Source organism: Gallinula chloropus (genome assembly GCF_964237585.1).
Source record: "Gallinula chloropus genome assembly, chromosome: 4".
NCBI lineage: Eukaryota > Metazoa > Chordata > Aves > Gruiformes > Rallidae > Gallinula > Gallinula chloropus.
The window spans coordinates 84,562,357-84,585,094 of record NC_140088.1 but is presented as its reverse complement, the minus strand read 5'-3'; the positions used below and the strand labels follow the sequence as shown (position 1 = coordinate 84,585,094).

Here is a 22,738-nt window from a genome sequence, read left to right as displayed (position 1 = left end):
AAGGCATGATTATATATCTACTCTTATAGGCTAACACAGAGCTCAGCCTATTTTCTAGTAACTAAAAAGAAATATCTGGCATAAAGAGAAGCTGACGGTCACTTATCAACTGTATTTCAATGCTACTAAATAAAGTTAAACATAAAAGCAAACACATGAAGTGTTTCAGTCTCTAGAAACCAAATATTAAATTAGATTTTCATCTAAACAAAATCATGGGTCGATTTTCCAGAGCAGACACTAAAGACGACAATTTACTGTACTTCAAGGAAGGAAAGCTGAATTTTCAATTAAAAGTTTACTTCAGCAGTAATTAAATAACTGTGCTACGTCAGCACCTTCCTTCCCTTCTATTCCTCAGTATTTCAACCTTGGATTTAAATCAAGTCAGTCAAAGTTCAGCTGTACCTTTACATTTGGTCACAAAGCGCATCTTTTCTAAGGGACGATTAAACCACACGCAGATCTGAACCATCGGAGGGAAGACAGACCCAGCTCTGTATTTACCTTCATACCTTAAGACAAAAACACACAGCTTCAACACACAGGAAACACACACATTTGTGCTTTTCATCTAATAGATATTCCTTTTAAGAAATCTCTTATGTCACCACAGGCGAATCTCACACATAGGAAGAGAAATACTTGGCTTTCTTCTCTAAGACATCCACAAAAACATGGTACAAACAGCATCAGGCTGTGCAAAATGCTCAGGGATCCTTTTGATGCTGTTCCTACTAACATTTATTTTTCTTACATGCAATCTACATACTGCTCTTGCTTACTATCATCAGATTAACAGTTGTCCAAACATTTTAAATACTTTCTTTTCCCCCTTTCTCTCTTTTCCTTCTGCTCCATGCAATCCATGAGCAGCTCTGACGTTCCACGCTTTGTGCCAGTTTACTTTAGAAGCTTGACTTGCATCCAATTTGGAGGAATAATGAATACAAAGCTACACATACGTAGGGGGACTGGCAAGGTATGGTAAATAAATTGTGCTTCCAACACCGTAAATGTAAGTAGAACACAGTCAGCCAGGAGTTATAACAGCTGACAGGTTTACATTTTCTGCCAAATAGGTGCAGCAGAGATAACTGCAACAAGATGTGTAAAAAGCCCTGAACCATGAAAAATATTCCCTCAGTTTTAAGTTGAAAGCTTGGTACATGTATTACTGTGCCCTTAGCCTCTGCCAAGACTGTCAATAAGGTTGCTGGTTGTTATAAATAATTGTGCTGCTAATAGCTAGACTGACATAGCAAGTTCATTCCAGTAAGGCTGAATAGCTGTCAGAATGAAATTACTCTAGTCATTATTGACCTCACCCATCCCAATCCTTCCCAGCTTACTCCCAGAGGGTTCTTCTCTATTCTTCTGAAAAGCAACAGTAATCTTGCCATTGATTTAAATGGTGTCCAAAAAGGATCCTTTTACCCATAAAAGGACAGCAATCATGTATCTACTAAGAATACTCATCATCTCTCTTTTAAAAAATGATTTACAAAGCTACTGCCTGTTCCAAATGAGTAGTCTTGAAAAAAATATAAATTAAGTTAGTGAGACTTTTGAATCTTCAAGCTAATTAGAAAGATAGTTTTAGTATTTCTCAGTCTAGATACTTGCCAGCCAGGATACATTAAATATCGAGCTCTCATCATCTGAGGATTTGAAAAACTGCTTTCCGAGAGAATTAATTCAATATCCTCATTCCTACAAAGAGATAAAAGATGAAGATTTTAAGCTGAATAAAGTGGCCACTATCTCTGTGTTACATGAAACAGAATGCTAGTCACAGCAAAAATTAAGAGTACTGTTCCCTTAGCATGACAGTAACAGTAAAGTAAGCCACACTCTGCAAACAAAAGCATACATTTCCTAATCCCTGTATTTGTATAAGCATAAATGTAAAGGGAAGATGCCTTTTGTATGAGAAGCAATTAAGGATAATCTGCACCCCCTTTGTGTACATTACCAGTGCAAAACAAGAGCACACAAGGTTGCACATGCACAAGCACTGGGCAGTGATGAACGTTACCTGGTCACAACTCCGTTCTCTGCCAAGATGAAGGAAACCGCAGGATTGGCCGCTCGGATAAGGCTCTGCAGCTGCCTAAGGAGCGGGTGCTTCTGCTCTGTGGCATGGCTTGTGAATACCACATTACTCACTAGTCCTGTGTAAGGAAAGCAGAGGAGAGGTTACAAAAGTCAGACACGCAAGAGCGACTCGTTCTTCTCTTACTTTCCTTCCATTTCGCTGCATTCATGTTACTAAAGGGAAGAAAGCCAAAACACAACAGAAACAAGCATGTAAGGAGCCTTTCATCTCTTCCCTGCCTAGCAAAAACCCAGAAGCCTACCTAACCTCAAACATGAACACTGTGCAATAACCAAATGCAGAATTATCATTAATTGTTTATTTTGTAGCTGGATTTTGCCCTTGTGAGGCCCCATCTGGAGTCCTGTGTCCAGAGCCGGGGCCCACAATACAAGAAAGATGTGGAACTGTTGGAGAGGGTTCAGAGGAGGCCAGGAAGATGATTAGAGGGCTGGAGCAGCTCCCCTATGAAGAGAGGCTGGGGGAGCTGGGCTTGATCAGCCTGGAGAAGAGAAGGCTGTGGGGGGACCTCATTGCAGCCTTCCAGTGCCTGAAGGGAGCAGAGAAACAGGAGGGGAATCAGCTTTTTGAAAGGGTAGGTAATGCCAGGAGAAGGGAAAATGGATTAAAGCTAAAGGAAGGAATGTTTAAATTAGATATTAAGGGGAGGGAAGTTTTTTAGAGAGAGTGATGAGGAGCCGGAACAGGCTGCCCAGAGAGGGGGTGGATGCCCTGTCCCTGAGGTTTTCAAGGCCAGGCTGGATGGGGCCCTGGGCAGCCTTGTGTAGATCCAGGCCTGGAGGTTGGTGGCCCTGCTTGTGGCAGGGGGGTTGGAGTTCTATGATCCTTGGGGTCCCTTCCAACCCAGACCTGTCTATGATTCTATGATTTAGAGGGCAGCCAGCTCAGAAACCTGGTGTGTCACAGCCCATGGATGCACATGAACGATACATCCTGAAGAGATAACCCTCCTCAGTCACTGGAATTACTCGAGGAGAAAGAGGCAGGATGCTGAAATCTCTGGGTTCTTATGATTCAGTGAAAACAATCTTCCAAAAAAAAAAAAAAAAAAATCAAATTAAAAACATGAGCCTACCAGTACAGCACCAGTGACTGAAGAGGACTCATTGAACGAGGAAGGCCTGCTTTGCCAAAACAGCTATACCAGGTCAAGACATTTTCCTTTCAGTTAGGTCGAGTAATGGAAGTAATTTAGACTCATTTAATCAAAAGAATCCATTAGATAAAAGAATACATTCATCCAAGAATCAATCTGAAGAGGACTAGTTTATTAAAAAATACTAATGTTTAAGCCCTTTAGCAAATTCAATGTGTCGAAAGATAGGTGAAACAGCTAAAAATCATTAATCTGGACACTTAGCACAAATAAAGGGTTTGTGTTGGGGGCTTTTGTCTCTGTTTTTAAAGACAGAACCTGAAATGGAATTCTGACAGCAAGACAAGGCATCAAAAAGGTAAGAGAGAGAGAGATGATAGGATAACTAGTTCTCCAGTTCCCCAAAAGACTCAGCTATGTCACTGGAAAAGCAATTCCTTTTGCAGATTTGAAGTACCCCTTCACCTCACACCTAGTGCCACTAATTTCACTTAAGAACGGCTACTCTTTTTTAAGCAAAAACCTTCCAAGATTTGAAGATGAGAAGACAGACTTCATGTTAACACTGCTGTCTCACCAGGTTTCATGTTAAATGAGAACCAACTGCTGCTACTGCAGATGCCTCTGAAGGCCATCAGAAATAACACCGACCGTCACAGCTGTCAAGCCTTGGGCACTGGAAGGGATCTCATTAAGGAAAAAAACATGAGATGATGTATCACACTTACTCAACTAATTTCAGTGTTATAGGATCTCTACTTTCCAATTATATCAAGATGATGTTACATCAGAATGAATTTCAGCCCAGTTCCTCAAAGAGACTGCAATTCCAGCCCTCAGATGTTAGCACTGTCCAGAATGTGTGAGGAATGAGATTTTCCTTGCTCAAGGTGCCACTCATTTCAGACACTTTCCTATAACTACAAACAAGAGTGTAAGATAGAGCAGTAATTTCTCAAATATCCATGAACAAGTGAACCTGAATGGATTTCCTCTGCCCCCAGCTCATCACTGTTTAAAACTCACACCATGAACTGCTGCCTACAGTTACTCTGGATCTTTACAGAAGTCTTGAAAGTAGACTAATTCTTGTAGAGGCTTCTTTACACAGACATTTCTATAGCAAATGTTTCTGGGCTCCTTACATTACAGCATATGCTCCCAGCCACCATCACTGACCCTTTCAAGTCAGAATTTTAATAACAGCCCAAGCAAATCCCCATCATTAGTATTTATCTCTTTTAATCCCCCACAGAACTTTCCACTCTAATTTCAGTTTTCCCCAATACACAGTTGCTCTTGAGAGAGACTGTGAGGGGGGAGCAGACCAGCAAGCACACTTAGAAATTTAAGTTAAGTGCACGCTTGAAATTATTATGTAGATCATGCAATTAGGATGAAAAGTATGAATAAGCTAATCAATAACCACCACATTGTGAGTGGGCTTTTTTTCCCCTTAATACTCCCAAACTTGATATGAACTTAAAAGTCAAGTTTAATTAAAACCAGTTATACTTTCTGTAAAGTTGGCACAGCACGATAAAAAAGGCTGTATGACAAGTGCCATGAAGCATACACTGCAGTTTGAAACACTTTGCTATGGAGAGAAAAGGTAATTGTCAAGAACTAAGTTGGCAAAGCTTAAAGTTAAGAAGAAAGAGATTCAAAGAAGAAAATATCCATCAAAGCAGAACCCTATGCATCTTGTCTCACACTCCTCACCCATACTCCTTCTCCATCACGCCCTGCTTCATTTGTGCTTGTCTATGGGGAACAGCTTTTTGGGCAACTAGCTGTCATTCTTGCTGGCAAACTCCCACACAACCCTGAGAGTAACAGAAGACTGCTCAGAGCCTGGGGAGCCTGCAAGCTTTGGCTCTGCACACACCTATGCATAAATCTTGTAGGTGCTAGTGAAGCACAAAAATTGGCCCTATGTTAGCAGGGTAATAGCAGACAGGTAGTGCCATCCAGAAGGAAAATTGCTTTTTGAGAACTGGAAGATGCCTACACAACTTTAGTAACTAATAATTATGAGCTTTTCCATTTGAATTGTCACTGTCATTTCTGTTCCTATTGCATTTTGAAGACCACCCAATTTTGTTTTAATTCCTAATTTATACACTCGTCTAGAGAAAAAAAAATACTATCTTTGCAGCCTGGGGAACAGCATGTCCAATAGAAGCAGTAATGGAACAGGAAGGACAGATTAAAAATACATATGCTTTACAGAAATAACAGATCCTCTTCGCTCCCAAAAGTACAATGGACATATTTAACAATGGTGACGTCTTCACCTGTGTAAAACACCTTGCACACAACACAGAAGATGCCAGTGTGCCCTTAGACTAGTAAGGCATCATCTTACAGCTTCTGTGCAAGTATTAAAACAAAGAGAGAGACATGATTGAAAGGAGTGAGGGAAAAGGAAATCACAGCATGCAGATGGTGGCAAGATTTGTTTTTTAAAAGTTAAAACGAGCACAAAACAAAACCATGAACATTGGTCACACTGCTCAAGGTTTTATCAGTTCTTCCTGATCTTCACCTGATTCTGCAAGTTTTGTGGCTTTCCAAGCAGTGCCTTGTCACATGTGAAATGATACCACACTGATAAGGTTTCCTTTCATGTCTTTATCAATGATCTAGACAAGTGAATTGAGTACACCCTCAGTAAGTTTGCAGATGATGCTAAATTGGGTTGGAGTGTTGATCTTCCTGAGGGTAGGAAGGCCCTACAGAGGCATCTGGACAGGCTGGATCCATAAGCCAAGGCCAACTGTATGAAATTCAACAAGGCTGAGTGTCAGGTCCTTTACCTGGCTCACAACTACCCCAGGTAACACTATAGGCTTGGGAAAGAGTGGTTGGAAAGCTGTCCAGTTGAAAAGGACCTGGGGCTGTTGTTCAACAGCTGGCTGAACATGAGCCAGCAGTGTGCTGGAGTGGCCAACAGCACCCTGACCAGCAGGACCAGGGCAGTGACTGTCCCCCTGCACTCTGCACTGGTGAGGATGCACCTTGAGTGCTGTGTTACGTTTTGGGCTCCTTATTATAAGGACATTGAGGGGCTGGAGCATATACAGAGACAGGCAACGAAGTAGTGAAGGGTCTAGAGCCCAAGTCTGATGAGGAGCAGCTGAGGGAACTGGGGCTGTTTAGTCTGGATCAAAGGAAACTGAGAGGAGTCCTGACTGCTCTCTACAACTACTTGAAAGGAGGTTGTAGCCTGGTGGGAGGTGGCATCTTCTCCCAAGTAACATGCAGTAAAACAAGAGGAAATGGCCTCAAGTTGTGCCAGGGGATGGAATATTAGGGAAAATGTCTTCACTCAAAGGGTTGTCAAGCACTGGACCAGGCTGCCCTGGGAAGTGGTGCAGTCACCATCCCTGGAGTGATTTAAAAGATATGGAGATGTAACACTTCAGGACATGGTTTAGTGGTTGGATTTGGTAGTGTTAGATTAATAGTTGGACTTGATGATCTTAAGGGTCTTTTCCAACCTAAGTGATTCTGTGATTTCAGAAAAAGCCACACAATAGAAAGGGCCTGGAAAGCAGCAGCCAAAGGGTAATCCTGCTCACTCCCAAAATTTGCAATTTATGTGGTAACCACTCAATAGTCTAATGAATTCCTATTGCCTATACCCATTACTTGTCTGGTCTTACACCTGCACTGCAAGTTTCTGTTTCCAAATCTGTACAATGCCCAGCACAACACTGTCTTGGCCCACTGATGCTACAGTAACACAAACAATAATATTTGGGTGCAAGACACATAAAAAAGCAGGACAAATCTCTCTGAAAGTGAATGTCTCATTAAATATTGCTATTATTGCACCAGCTACAGATTTTCAATTATGCAGAAGGAAATTCTCTACTATAATTCTCCATTTGTCCAGAAAGTTTAACACTGTATGTACCACATCTCAATTCAGAGCATACTTTTCCTCCTAAAACTTTTTACACCCTGTTGATATGAAACAATTTGTTCTACAGGAACAGACAAACTGTGACATTAGCCTAGAGGTACCTGAAAACTAGATTACAAACACCTGGCAACATGCAGAAATAATTCACTGCCAAATCTTCTAACCTCTGTATTTTTCTTTCTTTCAGTGTTTGGACCATAGGAAAAATAACTGTGCTTCATCAAAGTATTTTCTAGTACCTCCTTGAACAATGACAAATTCTCACCCCAACAGGTCTGTACAAGGGCATTTTAAAATTAAAAAAAACCAAAAACAACCCATACCTTTGACTACTTTTATTTTTATTCTGTCATAAAACAAAAAGGCACCTTTGTATTATTAACTTCTGAGGAGTTATTGATACCAGCAGCTGCTCTACATTTCAAGCCTGACACGGAGGACAATACTTCTCAAAGTCAGGATACAAAACTCAATACACAGGTCAGAAACAATTATTTTGCAAGTGAGCTCTTTTGTCTGCTGCAATGTCAAGTGAACCCTGCAAGGATATTCCACACAGCATTAAGAGGAGGATGTGGAAAACAAGGTAACCAGCTCTTTTTTTCCTTTTCTAAAATAACAAGAAAGGAGAGGTCTTTTTCCTCATACCTCTCCAAAAGAGAATGGTACTCAAATCCAACCCATTTTGCTCCTAGATTAACACCACAGCGTGAATTACAATAGTTGAAGCTAAGCAGTTTTACTCATAGTATTAGGAGAATCCATCCTCCAGATGAGGACAAGCAGAATACATCATGCTCCATATCATTACATTTCCTCCAGGCACCTGTGGGGTTTAATAATGTAGGCCAAGAGAGACTGACTGTTCTTACCTCCAAGAGTTTATTGTGACCCTCTGACTACATGCATTCACAGGGTATTTCTTTGGCCATATGGCTCAGCTATTTGTTCTGTATAGCTCATAGTGAAGAAAAGTGACACGTACCTTGTGAACACTGGTCCAAGAACTTGGGAAAAAGCAGCCTAAAGAAAACAGAAGGTTTTATATCAAGACTGGGTATTACTATTTAAGTAAAGCATTTTCATTCATTTGGATGCTGACAGGTAGAGTATTGCTATCCATCCCATTTTCGTGCTTCCTTTCTTCAATCCATGTAACTGGAAGATCCCTATATATTATGTCTTCCAGGAGTGCTTCCCCAATAATTAGTTTTGCAGTTGGCTTTAACTCTAAGATCAAAGAGTGAATTCCCACCATGCAATTTAGGCTGTATTTTAGAAAGCCAGAAAGGCTTCAATATCACTTTAATTCCTATTTAATCAATATGAATTTTAAGCTCACCCAAAGAAATTGTGCCTTCCAACCACAACAGGAACTCCTCACGGAAAGGAGGTATGTACATAATACCTTCTGCACATATTGCACTGATTTCTGGTTTTGAGTCAGACAAGTGACAGAGGAAAGGCAGTACTTTATACCTCAACTACCCCTCCCTGCTGTGTCTCACTATTCAACACTGGGAGAAGCTTCCCCCCAGGCTCATGAAACAGCTGGATTTCTAAAGTCATGAATTTTCTAAGGCAGAGGAGGGTTTTGATTTTCTCAACAGCAAAAGTTTCAAGTCAGACATTAAAAAACACTCTTCTCCATTCGCACAGTGAAATTGCCAGAGCTTCCCAATGAAAGATCTGTCACTGGCAGTACGTGGCTACTTGTAAGTGCTAATCAGAAGAAACTTCAAAGCGAGACACAAATAGTCTACAGCACAGACTAAGCCTCTTCCTTCAATTGCTACTGCACTTCAGGAGACAAACAATGCTAGTCAGAGGACTGCAGGCTACTGCTGCTATAAATACTACTCAGTACCATGACCAGTAACACATTAGTAAGTTTAAAAAAACCCCACAACGTACCCCAGGAATGGAACTTGTTCTTTCCACAATTACAAGAAAAACAAGTTGAAACAGCACTCCAGCATCAGTTCACCAATATTTTATGTGGTCTTTATTATTTATTTACAATCTTTGTCACGGAGGCAAAAAGAAGCAGTAAGGTAATGCCTATTTATTGACTAGCACAAAGCACAAGAAGCATATTGGTTAGTGTTTTTAAAACAGCTAGGAAGTTTAAAGAATGTGCTTTTATAAAACAATGGGGCAGCTCACCTCTAAACTGATGCACAGAGCTTTATCACAAACAGCAGCCATGCTAAGAACTGCTTTAACTTACTTTTATCAAACCAGCTGCAAGGCATAACTGCAAAATTTAAGTACTCCAATTTTACAGATAAGCCTATGAAATTAGTTCCATGTTTGTGGAAGTGTGGAGTACATACTTGAAGTATAAACCAACCACGAAATCAGACTATCTAAAAATGTCAGTGACTTGGCTTTGCTACCGTTTCCTCCCCACCCTGCCTCTGCAGTAACCCAGGATATCAGATTTTAATACTTGCAATGCTTTTGCTTCTGTGCTTTGTCATTCTCTTCAAAAAAAACTTGGGACTGCTTCCCTAAGGTCCATATTTTAAATCTGTGAAGTCCTTGTTTAATATCCAAAAATACTGACACGATCAATAACCCAAACTGAGACGCGTGTCTCCAGTTTTAGTCACACTCACAAGAAGATTGTAAGAAAAGGAATGATTTAAAAAGCACAAATGACAGGACAGTTGACTGTCCAGATTTTACAAAGTCCCTCAACTAGAGTGTACATATTTAAGCAGCAGGACAATGACAATCTTTGTTTATTCTTTCACAAGCTAAACTTTCATAATATTATATGTAATTATATACCTAGTGGAAACCAAGTGTCATTGTTATAAACCAAACAGTACTTCAAAGTTCTTCCAAGATGGATTACCTAGAAGTTATGACATTTAAGACAGTTCAAAGGCATTTAACCATCATCTATCTCTATTATAAAAGCAACTGCACAAACTTACATATCTATTTTCAAGCTAGTAGAAATATCTTAGAGTATACCTGTGTTCCATATAGCAACTCAGTGGTTCGACACAGGTATTAACTGCTCCAATGATGAAAGATGACTTCACATCTGGGTCAGGATGAGTTTGCAGAGCCTGTACAACGTCAATAACATCGGTATATCTGTAAGAAAACAAAACAAAATGGTGTTTCAGAGAAGCAGAATGACATATTTGAACATCTAGTAAGAAATCAATTGCTTGCAAGAAAGTTAGATTTCTAGAAAAGCCTACCAAAGTGGTTATAAAGCAATTTGAAGCTTGGCAAATCCTGATAAATTAAGCTGACTGCAAGTAACTTTAGAAATGAATTGTTAACTACAGAGAAAAGCAGTACAAACTTTGCACTGAACAGCCGTAAGGCCCTGTTTTCAGGAAGCACAGAAAGCATCACGTAATACAAGCATGTTACGCCTACTGCCAAGCACATACATCTCTAATTATAATTCAAGTAAAGGAAGAAATTAAAAAGCAACACCTCTCACTTATCAGCATTCTAATTTAAGCATGCTTCTATAATTAATGTGTCCATTTTTATCAGTACTGCAGCCACGGCAGTGTTATGCTTCTCTATGGTAGCAAAGTTTAGGCAAACTTGAGTTTTTAGTTCAGGTTTTTATTTCTTAGCCAGTTAATTATCTTCTCTCAAAACTGTACTGTCAGTTAACCAGTTCATGGATTATTTAGAGAACCCCAGCTACTTTAGAGCCATCTATATCAACACTTAACTACTCAGGAAGAATGGAAAAACCTATAATTAGCTACTCCTGAAAGCTGGTGCTGCTACCAGAGGATCAGTTTGCACATGACTATTTTATACCACCCCCACTAACTTTATAAAATAACAATAAAAATCTGATTTAAACATGGGAAAAAAATATGCTTTTTAGCACTATCAGAATGAACTGTAATGACAAAAACACTAAGCCCTTGGTGAAAAAGATGAACACTAGGTAGCCTGGGAACCAAAACCATTCCAGCCAGGTTAGGGTAGCACTTCCCTCAGGCTAGTTTATGTTACCTGCTAATGACTCAGAAACAGAGTGGGCAAACATGCTGCAGATGATACTTGTTCTCAAATGCTACACTTGAGATGGAAATGTCAAACAGATGGCTCAGTCTTCACCTTTATTCCACAAGAAAACTGGCATTTATCCAAAATATGTTAATCAGTTTTACTTCAGTATCGCCAGCTGTATCCAGTGAGTAGCGTATTTTTGACAGCCTGCTTTCTGCTAGAAGTTTGAGAGTCATAATCACAGAAATATGGAATAATATAGGTTGGAAAGGACCACTGAAGGATCATCTAGTCCAGCCCCCTGTAGTGAGCAGGGACATCAAGGTTGTTCAGAAGCTCATCCAACCTGACCTTGCATGTTTCCAGGGATGGGGCATCTACCACCTCTCTTGGTGGTACCACCTGTGCCATGGTTTCACCACTCTCAGCATAAAAAATTTCTTCCTTATGTCTAGCTTGAATCTCCCCTTTTAATTCAAAGCCATTGCCCCTTGTTCTATTACAACAGATCCTCTTAAAACCTCAGCCTTCTCCTCACTGTTGTTACCAGTTTGCCAGTCTTGCACATCAGGGTGTTACGCTTTCATTGACCTTCCTTTTCTGGCTGACATACCTGTAGAAGCCCTTTTTATTAGTCCTTGTGTCCCTTGCCAAGTTCAGCTCCAGCCAGACCCTGTCCTTCCTGACCCATTCCTATACAACCACACAGCGTCCCTGTAGTCTCCCCAGGGTACCTGCCCCTGCTCCCACTGCCTGTGCTTCTCTTCACCCTCTAGTTTGACAAGCTGGTCTCAGCTCAACCACGCCAGCCCCTTGCCTTCCTTGCCCAGTCTCTTGCCTTCCTTGATGTCTCTTACACATGGGGATCAAGATCTCTAGCGCTGTATGGAAGTGTCCTTAGAGCTCTGATAGCTCTGTTCTTCTCCCTTGTCTCTGAGGGTGGTTTTCTGGGGCTCTTATTGACTAAACAGCTGGAAGCTTGCTTTCCCAAACTTCAGGATCCTGACTTTTAGCCTGACACACATCCCTCAGGACTGCAAACTTCACCAGTGCATGATGATCACTGCAGCCCAGGCTGCCTCCAATATTGACAGCACCTATTAGCTAACTTGAGTTGGTGACCAACAGGTACAGAATTACATCTCCTCTGGCAGGCCAGTCTATTACTTGGCTTAAGTAGTTACCAGAACATACCACATGAGCAGTGATGCACAGAAATTGCATAAATATTTAATTGAATAGCAACTTCAGTGAAATATTGCCTTGCTTACTCCTTATTTTTTATCAAATGGAACTTTAAAAGCTTGTGTCACATTTTTTGCAGCCTGTCAAAGCAAGGACTACCAGAACTGCAAAGAAGCAGCATTCATTTGTGCACTCAAAGATGCTAAACACTTGCAAAAAAGCAAAGATTGGTTCTTATGCTTCCTGGAGTACATTTGTACTCTTCTTTAAAAATTCACAGTGGCTTAGGCTTTTAAGTTTCTATTTGGAGAGGAAAAAAGTTGCAAACTGAATGGACCATTTAATTCTGGAAACTATTAATTTATTTATTAAAGTCTCTCCAGCACTCAGTGATTTTTTCAAAAGTTTAAGGCACTGTAAAGCTTTTGAGAGATATAATTACAGTCTTTATGTCACACCACATTGCTCTTCCTAAAATTAATTTATATTCTGAAGCAACTCAAATTAAAATTTACCAGAAGGTAAAGCTGTCTAATACCTTAAAGATAATAGATCTTCCTCTGATAGAAACAGGGAAGAGCTCCACCCCCCATTTTTTATCAAACCAATTTCAATATTTTAGTACATTTTCAAAGAAAATTATACATGAAAGGTAGGGAGAGAGCTCAGAAAAGATGCTTTTCTGTAAAGAGTTGTGCATTTATTCCATGGTGGGGGAGTTTGTCTGACGTTTTTTGTTTGGTTTTGGTTTGGGTTTTTTGTTTGGGTTTTATTTAATCAGCAAAATACAGGTCTGCTGGGAAAAAAAGTAGCAATTTCTGTTCTAACAGTGACTAAAACATACAACACTCCCTCCAAGTATCAAGAAAATCCAGTAATATTCACCTGCAGCTCTGGAGCACAACTTGCAATGCAATTTCAAGCTGCTTCTGCTCTACTGCCCTCATCTGCATCTATGGCTTTAAAGAGACAACCAGTACTGCAGCAGTCTTTAGAGACAGACAACCAGCATGAAGATGTCCCACCAGCCTTTGAAGGGCAGATACCTCCCTCTATCCAGGAACCTCCAGGGAGTAAAAAACCCCAAAAGCAAAATGCACCCAGATGCACCCATAAATGACGTGCTACTTAACAACAGTCTAAAATGCAGCTGGAAAGGAGAAGAAAACTTCTTTAGAGAAGCCAAAAATCACAGTCCATCTCCAAAACAGGGGAAAAGAATCATATGCTATCCTTCCTTCCATGTGATTGAAGGAAAACTACAGGCACCTTTCTTTCCATTGGAGTAACAAGCAATAAAATTAGCAGGCTGCAGAAAAGCTGACTCCCTCAGAGTGAAGGGAAAGTTTAAAAATGTCTTGGAAATAGGAAGGGAATAGAAATCCCTTCTATTAAATAGTTGAGTTTCCAAGATTTACCCTTGCAAGACCACCAGGAGACGCATGTTCTTTCTGGCATAAGCGGAGTTGCGGACGGTGTGGTTTTGCTGAGCCTCCACGACACTGGAGAGGTAACGCTGGAAGTGGGTTGCACTGAAACACTCAGGACTATCCATAGTTTGTCGATAAACTATCCACCTAAACAACAGGAAAAAAAAGGAAAGTTCATGTTCTATGACATAATAGTCCTGTTTTCCATTTATTTTGAACCAACAGACCAAAAATATCATTGACAAGAGCTAAGATTCCCCATCTCTCACAGCACATGGGAAAGAAGAATTTATTTGGCTTTCTCTCATTTCCAGTATAAGCACATTATTTACATTACTAACAAAAGGTTTTGTGGGGTTTTTTTTGTTGCTGCTTTTTAACAAAACACTGCACAGCAGCTTCTTTCAAAGCTGCACATCATACAAGTGATTCTGATATCTTGTTAGTGAGGCAGTTAACACAATTTATATGAACCCAATCGAAATTACCCTGGGCATGAAAATATTTCACTGCAAAAATAAAAAATGGCATTTGCAAGAAAACATGATGAAACATGTTCTTACAGAACATTCAAAAGCCACCTGACATGTTTGCCCTAGAAACAGAATCACAAAAGTGTTTTGAATCAACTTGCTAGTATCAAGACACTGAGTTAAAAGTAACACACACACACAAAAAATCCAAAACAGTTACTGAGACTAAATGCTAAGGTGCTTGGGTGTAAGACTTAAATGGATAAGAACTTTTTATCTTTTTTTTTTTAAAGTATTTTTCACTACCTATACCAACACAGAGAATAGCAAAGTATTCTGGTAGATTTAGCTTACTGCCATACAACAGATGTCCTGAATTAATCACCTGCTATTGCAGAACAGAAACCAGGTCAGATTTAAAACAGTACTGCAGCAAGGACTGTTGGTATAGTCTTTTCTCCAAGAAAATCCATTTTAGATTCACTGCCACAACTCAAACACCTGTTTCCTTCAAGTTGTCTCAACTTCCACACTTGCTTATGTCAGGGTTCATTTAATCCTTCTGAGATTACTCTTAATTGTAGCATCAGTGACAGCTCCAGACACATCATAGATCTACAGTGTTACCTGTGGTGCTCTTCATATGGAATAGCAACAAAGAAATCCCCTGTGCTATTTTCCTTGCCTAGATGTCTAAAATCTAAAGGGATATCTACTCACTACAAGAGTCAGATGAGACACATGAACTAGTAGTACTAAAACAATATATCCTACTCTATGGTGTGCTCTGTAAGGCTAGTTAAGGTGCCTCATATTTACTGAATTAATTCTTACAACTAGAAATCAGTATATTTGAGGGGAAAAAAAAGAAAGGGGGAAAAAAAAGTGAAACATTGATGGTTTCCTTCATGCAGAGTAGTTCTGTGATTAGCATGACCACTGCTTTGGACTATAAAACCAGAATGGTACAAACCTTCCATGCTCCTTGTTAAAATTTACAAGGAAAGCACACAGATCGGTGCAGCGACATCCTGGCAGACCAGTTATGATGGTGATAATCACCTAAAACACAGGGAACAGATAAGAAGGGGGGCAACTTGAATACTGGAGGTGATCTCCAACAACTGCACACACACAAGGCTTCTGTCTTGATAATTTTGCATTTGGGCTAAAGTTTTTAAGTGACACTAACCACAGAAACAGCAAGGCAGGGTGTAATTGTAATTGCATTTACAGTTACTCAGACATGCAGCATTTTAGAAAGACACCTTTTATCTTGGTTTTCATGCCTTAAATACAGCGAAAGGATAATTAACAAATACAGCAAAGAGTTTTATCAAAACCTTTCCATTACAAGTCTATTTTGCAGTGTAAGTATTAATGCAAACATCAGATAAAACACTGCAAGTGACACCAACTAAGCTTCCTGCAATAAGTCTATTCACTTTCAGAGAGCAGGATCTTGAGCAAAAAGGTTCAAAAAGCCATGGTGTACATCAGTCTTGTCAAAGAGCAATTCTAGAGGTTTCTGATACTGAACTGAGCATGCCATATACAAAATTCATTCCCACAGAGCTGCATTTTGACTAAGGCTGGTAAGAGGCTGCAGAGTCACAGCTCTAACATACCAGCAGCTGTTCTGCATAAAGCACCTCCTTTCCATCATGTGCATTTCATGTAGCATTTAGACAGGGATCACAGCAAAGAAACACTGAATAGCCATCAAAGCATTATCTCCACAGTGTGTGCATTTTATATAGATTTTTTTAATATATATATAATATTTTTTATTTCTACTCTATATACTGGACTCTGCAACAGAATAAAGCAAGTGAGGTCTGGAGGAAACATGACTAAAAGAAAAGTCTCTGTGCTAAATAAGAAATTACATCACACTGGTAATCAGTCATCACAGTGCATATCATCCTGCCACTAACCAGCACATTACCTTTTCCAGTTTCTGACTGCATGATATTTGCAGACAGCCAGCTGCAGAGTATTTGTACCCTATCCGCAAAAAAATCACTTTTGGATGCTCCCAGAAAATGAGTAGTCATAAGAAAATAGAAATTGAGAAGTAATTCAGAAAAAACAGAGGTACAAGTTTTATAGAATTGGGTCTGAATACAAAAAGATTTTAAATTTTTTTTTAAATATACACAGAGACAGTTAAACCAACCTTAAAAACAGATTATAAAATGTCCATAAAGGTTTATTAATTAATACTTAATTTAAGTGTCAGTATGGTCTCTGAATTAGATCCAAGGAAGTAGGTCTGCCACTGTACTGCAATACTCAAAGAGGAAGACTATATTCCTGCTGCTCTGACTTTCTTGCTTACAACACAATTCAAATACTGGAAAGTTACAAGGAAGTATTTCTCTGAAAATGCTATTTAAAGCACTCCTTAAGTTTGACAGTTGTTATTGCCCATATAGAGAACTGAGTGTTCTACAAATAATATCAGCAAATGTTAAATATCATGTGCTACCTCTATGCTATTTAAAGGACTTTTATGTTCCAGAGAACAATTCAGTTAAATTATTCAGCAATTCATAAAAACAAGCTACTGCTTTAGGGCCAACTCTCTCTGGACATTAGAGAAAACTGCTCACTTCAAGATCTACGCCTCATTTTCTACCTCTCTTCTATCATGCTGAAGGGCCATTAGTGCTTCCAAAAGATTGTTTAAATGGAGGGGGGGGGGTGGAAAGTAATGCAATCAGGAAAGCAGGGCAGAGCAATTTATTCTAAGAAACAGACTGAAGCAAGTGCAGAGTGAACTGGTGGTACTGGAGGATGCAGAGTGCACCGCTAAAGGTACACCTGTACCTTGGTACATTGTCTGCAAAAGAAGTAATGACTGAGTATCTGCTAAATGTTCTACACTGGGAGTAGGAGCTATTGTGGGTTGCTTCCTTACCTTATCACGTTCTGCTTTGCTGTCAGGAATGATTTCTGACTGTTGCAATAAAATAGGAAGATGGGCCCTCATTACTGGCTCGTGACTGACGCTGCTGACTGTAAAATGCTGCACAAACCTTTCAAAAGAAAAGTTTTCTTACAATCAAGGCAAAAAAAAATTCATTCATATAAATAGTTGGGAAGTTACTAAGATTGTTAAAATGTCAAACAGAGGCTTCCTAGAGAGGAAATCATCACAGAATAAAAATATCTAGTGTGAAGACACAGTTACTGAATAAGCAATTTTTAGACAAGTATTACATATGCCAAAATATTTTTGTATTACTCCTGACAAAACTGATCCCTTGAAAACAGAAAGAGTTTCTCACCTCTCTAATTCTGGAAGGGCAGCAGATATTTTCAGCTCCCTGCATCTTTCCCCGGAAGGAAAAGACAAGGCGTCAAATAGCTTCTGAACACTGCAGTGCCTAAAACAAGCAAATTAAAGAAGTGGTTAATTAAAGGACAAACCTAGAAAATTTATCTTCTTTCAAGCAGATGGCTACATAGTAACTAGTAGAAAAAAATAAAGGCAGCGTTGCACTAAGAATGCAGCAATTCCTTTCTGAATCATTATCAAAACCTTTAATGAATGACAGCAATTTTTGATTGCAACACACAGTTAATTGCACTGGAGTCAAGTGTCACAAACTTACAGTCTCTTTTGTTCCACAGACAGGAATTCTTCATGGACAACCCTTAAAGATAATCCTGAGTTTGTCTGGTTTCGCCACAAAGAGAAAACCTGGAACAAAGCAGGCAATGCATAAGTACCATTATTTTCAAAATTTGTTCTGAATTTGTTTAGGAATTGGCATTTTTTTCACCTTAGAATATAAATGCATTTTAACTAGTCATTAAATATTTCACAACACTGATTTTGCTGCAAGGATTCAAAATATGGAAGACATCTCCACAGCTTCTCTGTGGCTAAGCTGGAATTGTTTTAAGTAGTAATGTTATGAAACAATGCCAGCTCTCCTGACAGAAAAAAAAATTACCCACCAAAGTAACAGTACCATTCACATGTATCTTTTAGTCATAGAATCACAGAACTGTAGGGGTTGGAAGGGTCCTCCAGAGCTCATGGGGTCCAACCCCCCTGCCAAAGCAGCTCCCCAGCTCATACTGCACAGGGCGGCGTCCAGACGGGGCTGGAATCTCTCCAGAGATGGAGACTCCACACCCCCTGGGCAGCCTGTCCCAGGGCTCTGGCACCCTCACAGGGGAAAAGTTCTTCCCCATGTTGGTGTGGAACTTCCTGTGCTCCAACTTGCAGCCATTGCCCCTTGTCCTGTCCCCACAGAGCACTGAAAAGGGGCTGCCCATTTCCCCCTGCATCCCATCCTTAAGATATTTATAAACATTCATCAGGTCCCCCCTTAGTCTTCTTTTCTCCGGGCTGAACAGTCCCAGCTCACTCAGCCTTTCCTCACAGGGGAGATGCTCCAGGCCCTTCATCATCTCCGTAGCCTCCTCTGGACTCTCTCCAGGAGATCCCTGTCTTTTTTATCCCAGGGAGCCCAGAACTGGACACAATACTCCAGGTGGGCCCTGACCAGGGCAGAGTAGAGGGGGAGGATCACCTCCTGTGACCTGCTGGCCACACTCCTCCTGATGCCCCCCAGGATCCCATTGTCTCTCTCAGCCCCCAGGGCACACTGCTGGCTCATGGCCACCCTGTCATCCACCAGGACCCCCAGGTCCTTCTCCGCAGAGTTCCTCTCCAGGTCATCCCCCAGCCTGTACTGATTCAAGTGGTTATTCCTTCCTAGGTGCAAGACTCTACACTTGCTTTTGTTGAACCTCATAGCATGTTTCACTGGTAAAAACGCTAAGTATTTACAGTCCAACTGCTGTACAGCAGGAACTGAATTAAATATCTTTTGAGCAGCAGTGTAATTTCCATGAGGTAAGATCGCAGCAATTACTTCTAGAAATTGAAGAACTCTGCTCCTTTGCAAAAGAAAAGGGAGCCCTTCATTTCTCCAGGGAACAGCATTTTGGCTCGGATCCTATTGCTCTAGCCAAGACACATTAATATGAATGGCACTCTGAACCTAGAAATCAGATTCAGATGAATCACAGAGTCATTTAAGTGTTCGGTATTTCCCTTCCTTTAATAAGTAAATGCAACAGGCATTGTAGTTTTTCACAATAATTTGCTGCAAGACAAAACAACTGGGGGGAAAGACTGCTTTCCATTAACAAATCTGTATCCTAAACACAAGGGTACCCAGATTAAAAAAAGAACCCCATCAAAATAAAATAACCTTTTGATATTAACAAAGACAATATTGCTTGTGTAGATGGATCCACACAAGCAAACAAATAACCACTTCAAAACACATATAAGAAACTCAGGAAAATGCCTACAAGGGATGGAAAGAAGGACTGGTCAACAGAAAATTATATTCCTTAGAAGTCAAACAGCTAAGGGTAAAGTGAAAACACAGATCAGATGGGACAGTACTCAGTGGAAATAAATCAGCCCTTTTTGTATAAGTTAATGAAAGTTTAAAAGCAGAGCTGCTATGGCATTAGGGAATGTGAAGAAAACCAGAGAAATCAATATAACCCAAAGCCTAAACAAAGTTTCCTCCCCTACCAATTACAGTGAGGACGTGAGAGGCAGTGTCCTGATTTCTGGGAACCAGATGCCAGTTGTATGTCCTCAAAATCCTGCAACAGTCACTGGCAAGAAATGTAATCCACTCAGACTGGAGAAACAAGTAAATGCCATTCCTTACTTTATGGGGGTTTGGTCCAGCAAGCAAGGTGCTGTGCCATGGGCTTGTGGAAGAGTAAAACCAGCATCTACATTTCAGTGGTACTTTGTAAGTACAGGTCTGTAGAGTAAGTACTACATCTGCATGACTTCAATGACATGCAGACTTTTAGGGAAAAATTTGGAGGAAATCAATAAATACCTGAAGATAAATACAAATAAAATATAATAACATGCTTCCATGGCTTACACAATCAGGTACACTTGATCTTATGCACAGTTTTCATTCATGAGATGACATCTTCAAGACACATTTTGTCTACTTGAACTTCAGCAAAGCAACTGGTATGGTGCCAGATGGGAAACTGTTGAACTGCAGAAAGCAAGTCTCAGTATAGGGCTGTTCTGCAAAAGGCTAACTCAAGGGAGGACTGGAATAAATAGCACCAAAATAATAAAAAGCAGTGGAAGGCTGGGGACATTCCCCAGCAGAGTTGCTTAGGGAATGCCCTGTGACACTTATTTTGCAATTAATTTGGCATAGACTGAAGTAAACTGACAGCATTTTGGGGACCTAGGGTGGAAGACAGTCTGCACAACACTGAGACACTTCACAGAAGAATAGATCTAACTGTGAGAATGGAAGAAACAGAAAGAAAACTAGGAGGTAGGGAAATATGTAAAGCAAGAATGAGCACATAAGCATTTCTAGAATCAGCTGTAGTATCAGTGGGTAGGAAAAAAATAGAGGACCTGAAGGAGTTTCTAAAAAAATGAACACAAACCATTAATTCAAGGCAGCAGTGAAAAGTAAAGGCAAATGAAGCCAAACTCTGAACATTTTCAGAAGAGAGAACTCTTATTGTCTCTGCATGAGAAACAAATACCCTCACCTCAGATACTACACACAGTACAGATATCTACAGCCAAAAAATAGATCAAAAGAAAAGTATTACAATGATCAGAGCAAAAGAGAACCTTTTATAAGCATAGATTAAACAGAATCTGGTTTTACTTTATTAGACCAAATAAGCAAGAAAGAATTGGTCCAAAATTTCTGAATATTTCAAGGATGGCTGCTGGTAGAGCAAAAGAAAAAAGTCAGATACAAAAGCAGACCAAATAAAATAGGATGAAATTTCCAAACCAAATATTGCCAGCCACTCACATGGTGGAACAGCGGGAGGAATCTAAATACTGAAGATAAAAGGAGGAGAAATTTTATGCCTACATTAATACTACAAGTGGGGACTAGTCACTGAGCTAGGTGGTCTTTTCCAGTCCAGTGTTACGATCGTATACTTAAACCCTTGTGAAGTCCTATAATCTCCATACCCATTTCCTCAAAAGTGCTATTGTTATTAAGTTTTGTTTATTAAAAGCCTCTGCATTGCAATTCATGAAGTCAATCTACTCAGAGAATAATACAATGCCATATGGGATACTTAAAGACTTTAACAAAACTTCCCTAAGGATCACGATCCCAATGTGTCTAACCACAAAAAAAGACAATAGAACCTCTGCCACTACATACAATTGCTGTGGCCAATTACACACCAATGCTACGTTTAAAACACAACTACTAGAAAACAAGCTTTTGGAGTGCTCACTGCCTTCAGGAGACAGAATGAAAGCACATGGAGAGCATTAACGAGCAATACAATCGCTAGAAATGCATATATAAGTTAAAGTTTCTCACAGATACAAGTTCCTAAGATCAGGAGCAATAATGCTCCTGGAAGGTCTACATGGCAGGGAAGTACACTCCATGATGACTTCAAGTCTGCATGGAAGATGCCATAGGTGTCCCAAAGAATCAGAATTTCTGGTTGGAAGAGAACCTCTGGAGGTCTCCAGACCCACCTCCTGCTCAATGCAGGGTGACTGCTGGCCGTACAGACCAGTTTGGCTGTGACTTTGTCCAGCCATGTCTTCAAAGGTCTGGGCGACCTATTCCAGTTACTGCACCAACCTCCTGTGAGGAACCAGCCCTCCTGCAACACCCTGATTTTATATCAAAGATAAGCAGCCTCAAAAGTCACATCATCCCTCTCTCTCAATACCCTCTGTGAATCCCAACCAGCATCATAGAGGAGGTTTTCAAAGTATCTCCTAATTTGATGCTCCCCCAGTATTATTTGCCCATTCTCTTTTTTAACCTGTGCCTGTTCACTGAAATATAGAAAATATAAAAGTATAGGAAAAGGTTTGGCTTGTGAAGACTGATGCAAGAAATAACTGGAACTTTAACCTTTCCTGTAGTTAATTATCAGGTGACAAACTTTAGTGGCTCAACTAACACAAGAAATAAACTTCTCGACTAATTAGATTTGGGAAGACAGATATCATTCACCTCTCATCTGAAACACAAAGAACAATGATGTGGTTTTGCCCCCAGCCAAACCAATATTTTTTTTAAGTTTTATTTCTTTATTTTTACCTGTGAATAAAAAGCTTTATAAATCTTTGTTTTGGGGAAAAGTGCAATCATCAAGAAGTTGTCTCTGGTGTGGAATTCAATTGGTAGATGAGCAAGGAAGGAACTTTCGACATCTATGAAGAGAGCAGCAACAATACTGGTTGAATCCTAGAAAAGGAAGAAACAGGACAAATCAGAGTTAAAGTTATGGAAAGTGAAAAAAAAAAGTCTTAATACATTAAATGGCAGAGATCAGGAGACACATAGTACAGTGACTACTAGACACACATGGAGATTTGCTTGCAGGTAGAGTGGAAGGATCAACTGCAGCCACTTACAGTATTCCTCAGTATCTGCTTTGCAGCTATTAGAGATATCATAAGCCTTA

At 40.0% G+C, this 22,738-nt stretch overlaps 1 protein-coding gene across 1 annotated transcript in view; it reads right to left on the bottom strand.

Annotated features, from left to right (window-relative positions):
• The window catches only part of DNAAF9 (dynein axonemal assembly factor 9), a gene marked incomplete at its 5' end in the record, with an annotated part of 75,360 nt that overhangs the window by 5,236 nt on the left and 47,386 nt on the right, over positions 1-22,738 (bottom strand). Inside the window, 11 exons of the mRNA XM_084263515.1 lie at positions 409-515; positions 1,627-1,713; positions 2,039-2,174; positions 8,132-8,169; positions 10,132-10,257; positions 13,755-13,913; positions 15,213-15,301; positions 17,163-17,280; positions 17,533-17,631; positions 17,860-17,948; positions 22,372-22,518. Coding sequence (XP_084119641.1) covers positions 409-515; positions 1,627-1,713; positions 2,039-2,174; positions 8,132-8,169; positions 10,132-10,257; positions 13,755-13,913; positions 15,213-15,301; positions 17,163-17,280; positions 17,533-17,631; positions 17,860-17,948; positions 22,372-22,518 — 1,195 coding nt within the window. The remainder of the gene's footprint in view (positions 1-408; positions 516-1,626; positions 1,714-2,038; positions 2,175-8,131; positions 8,170-10,131; positions 10,258-13,754; positions 13,914-15,212; positions 15,302-17,162; positions 17,281-17,532; positions 17,632-17,859; positions 17,949-22,371; positions 22,519-22,738) is intronic.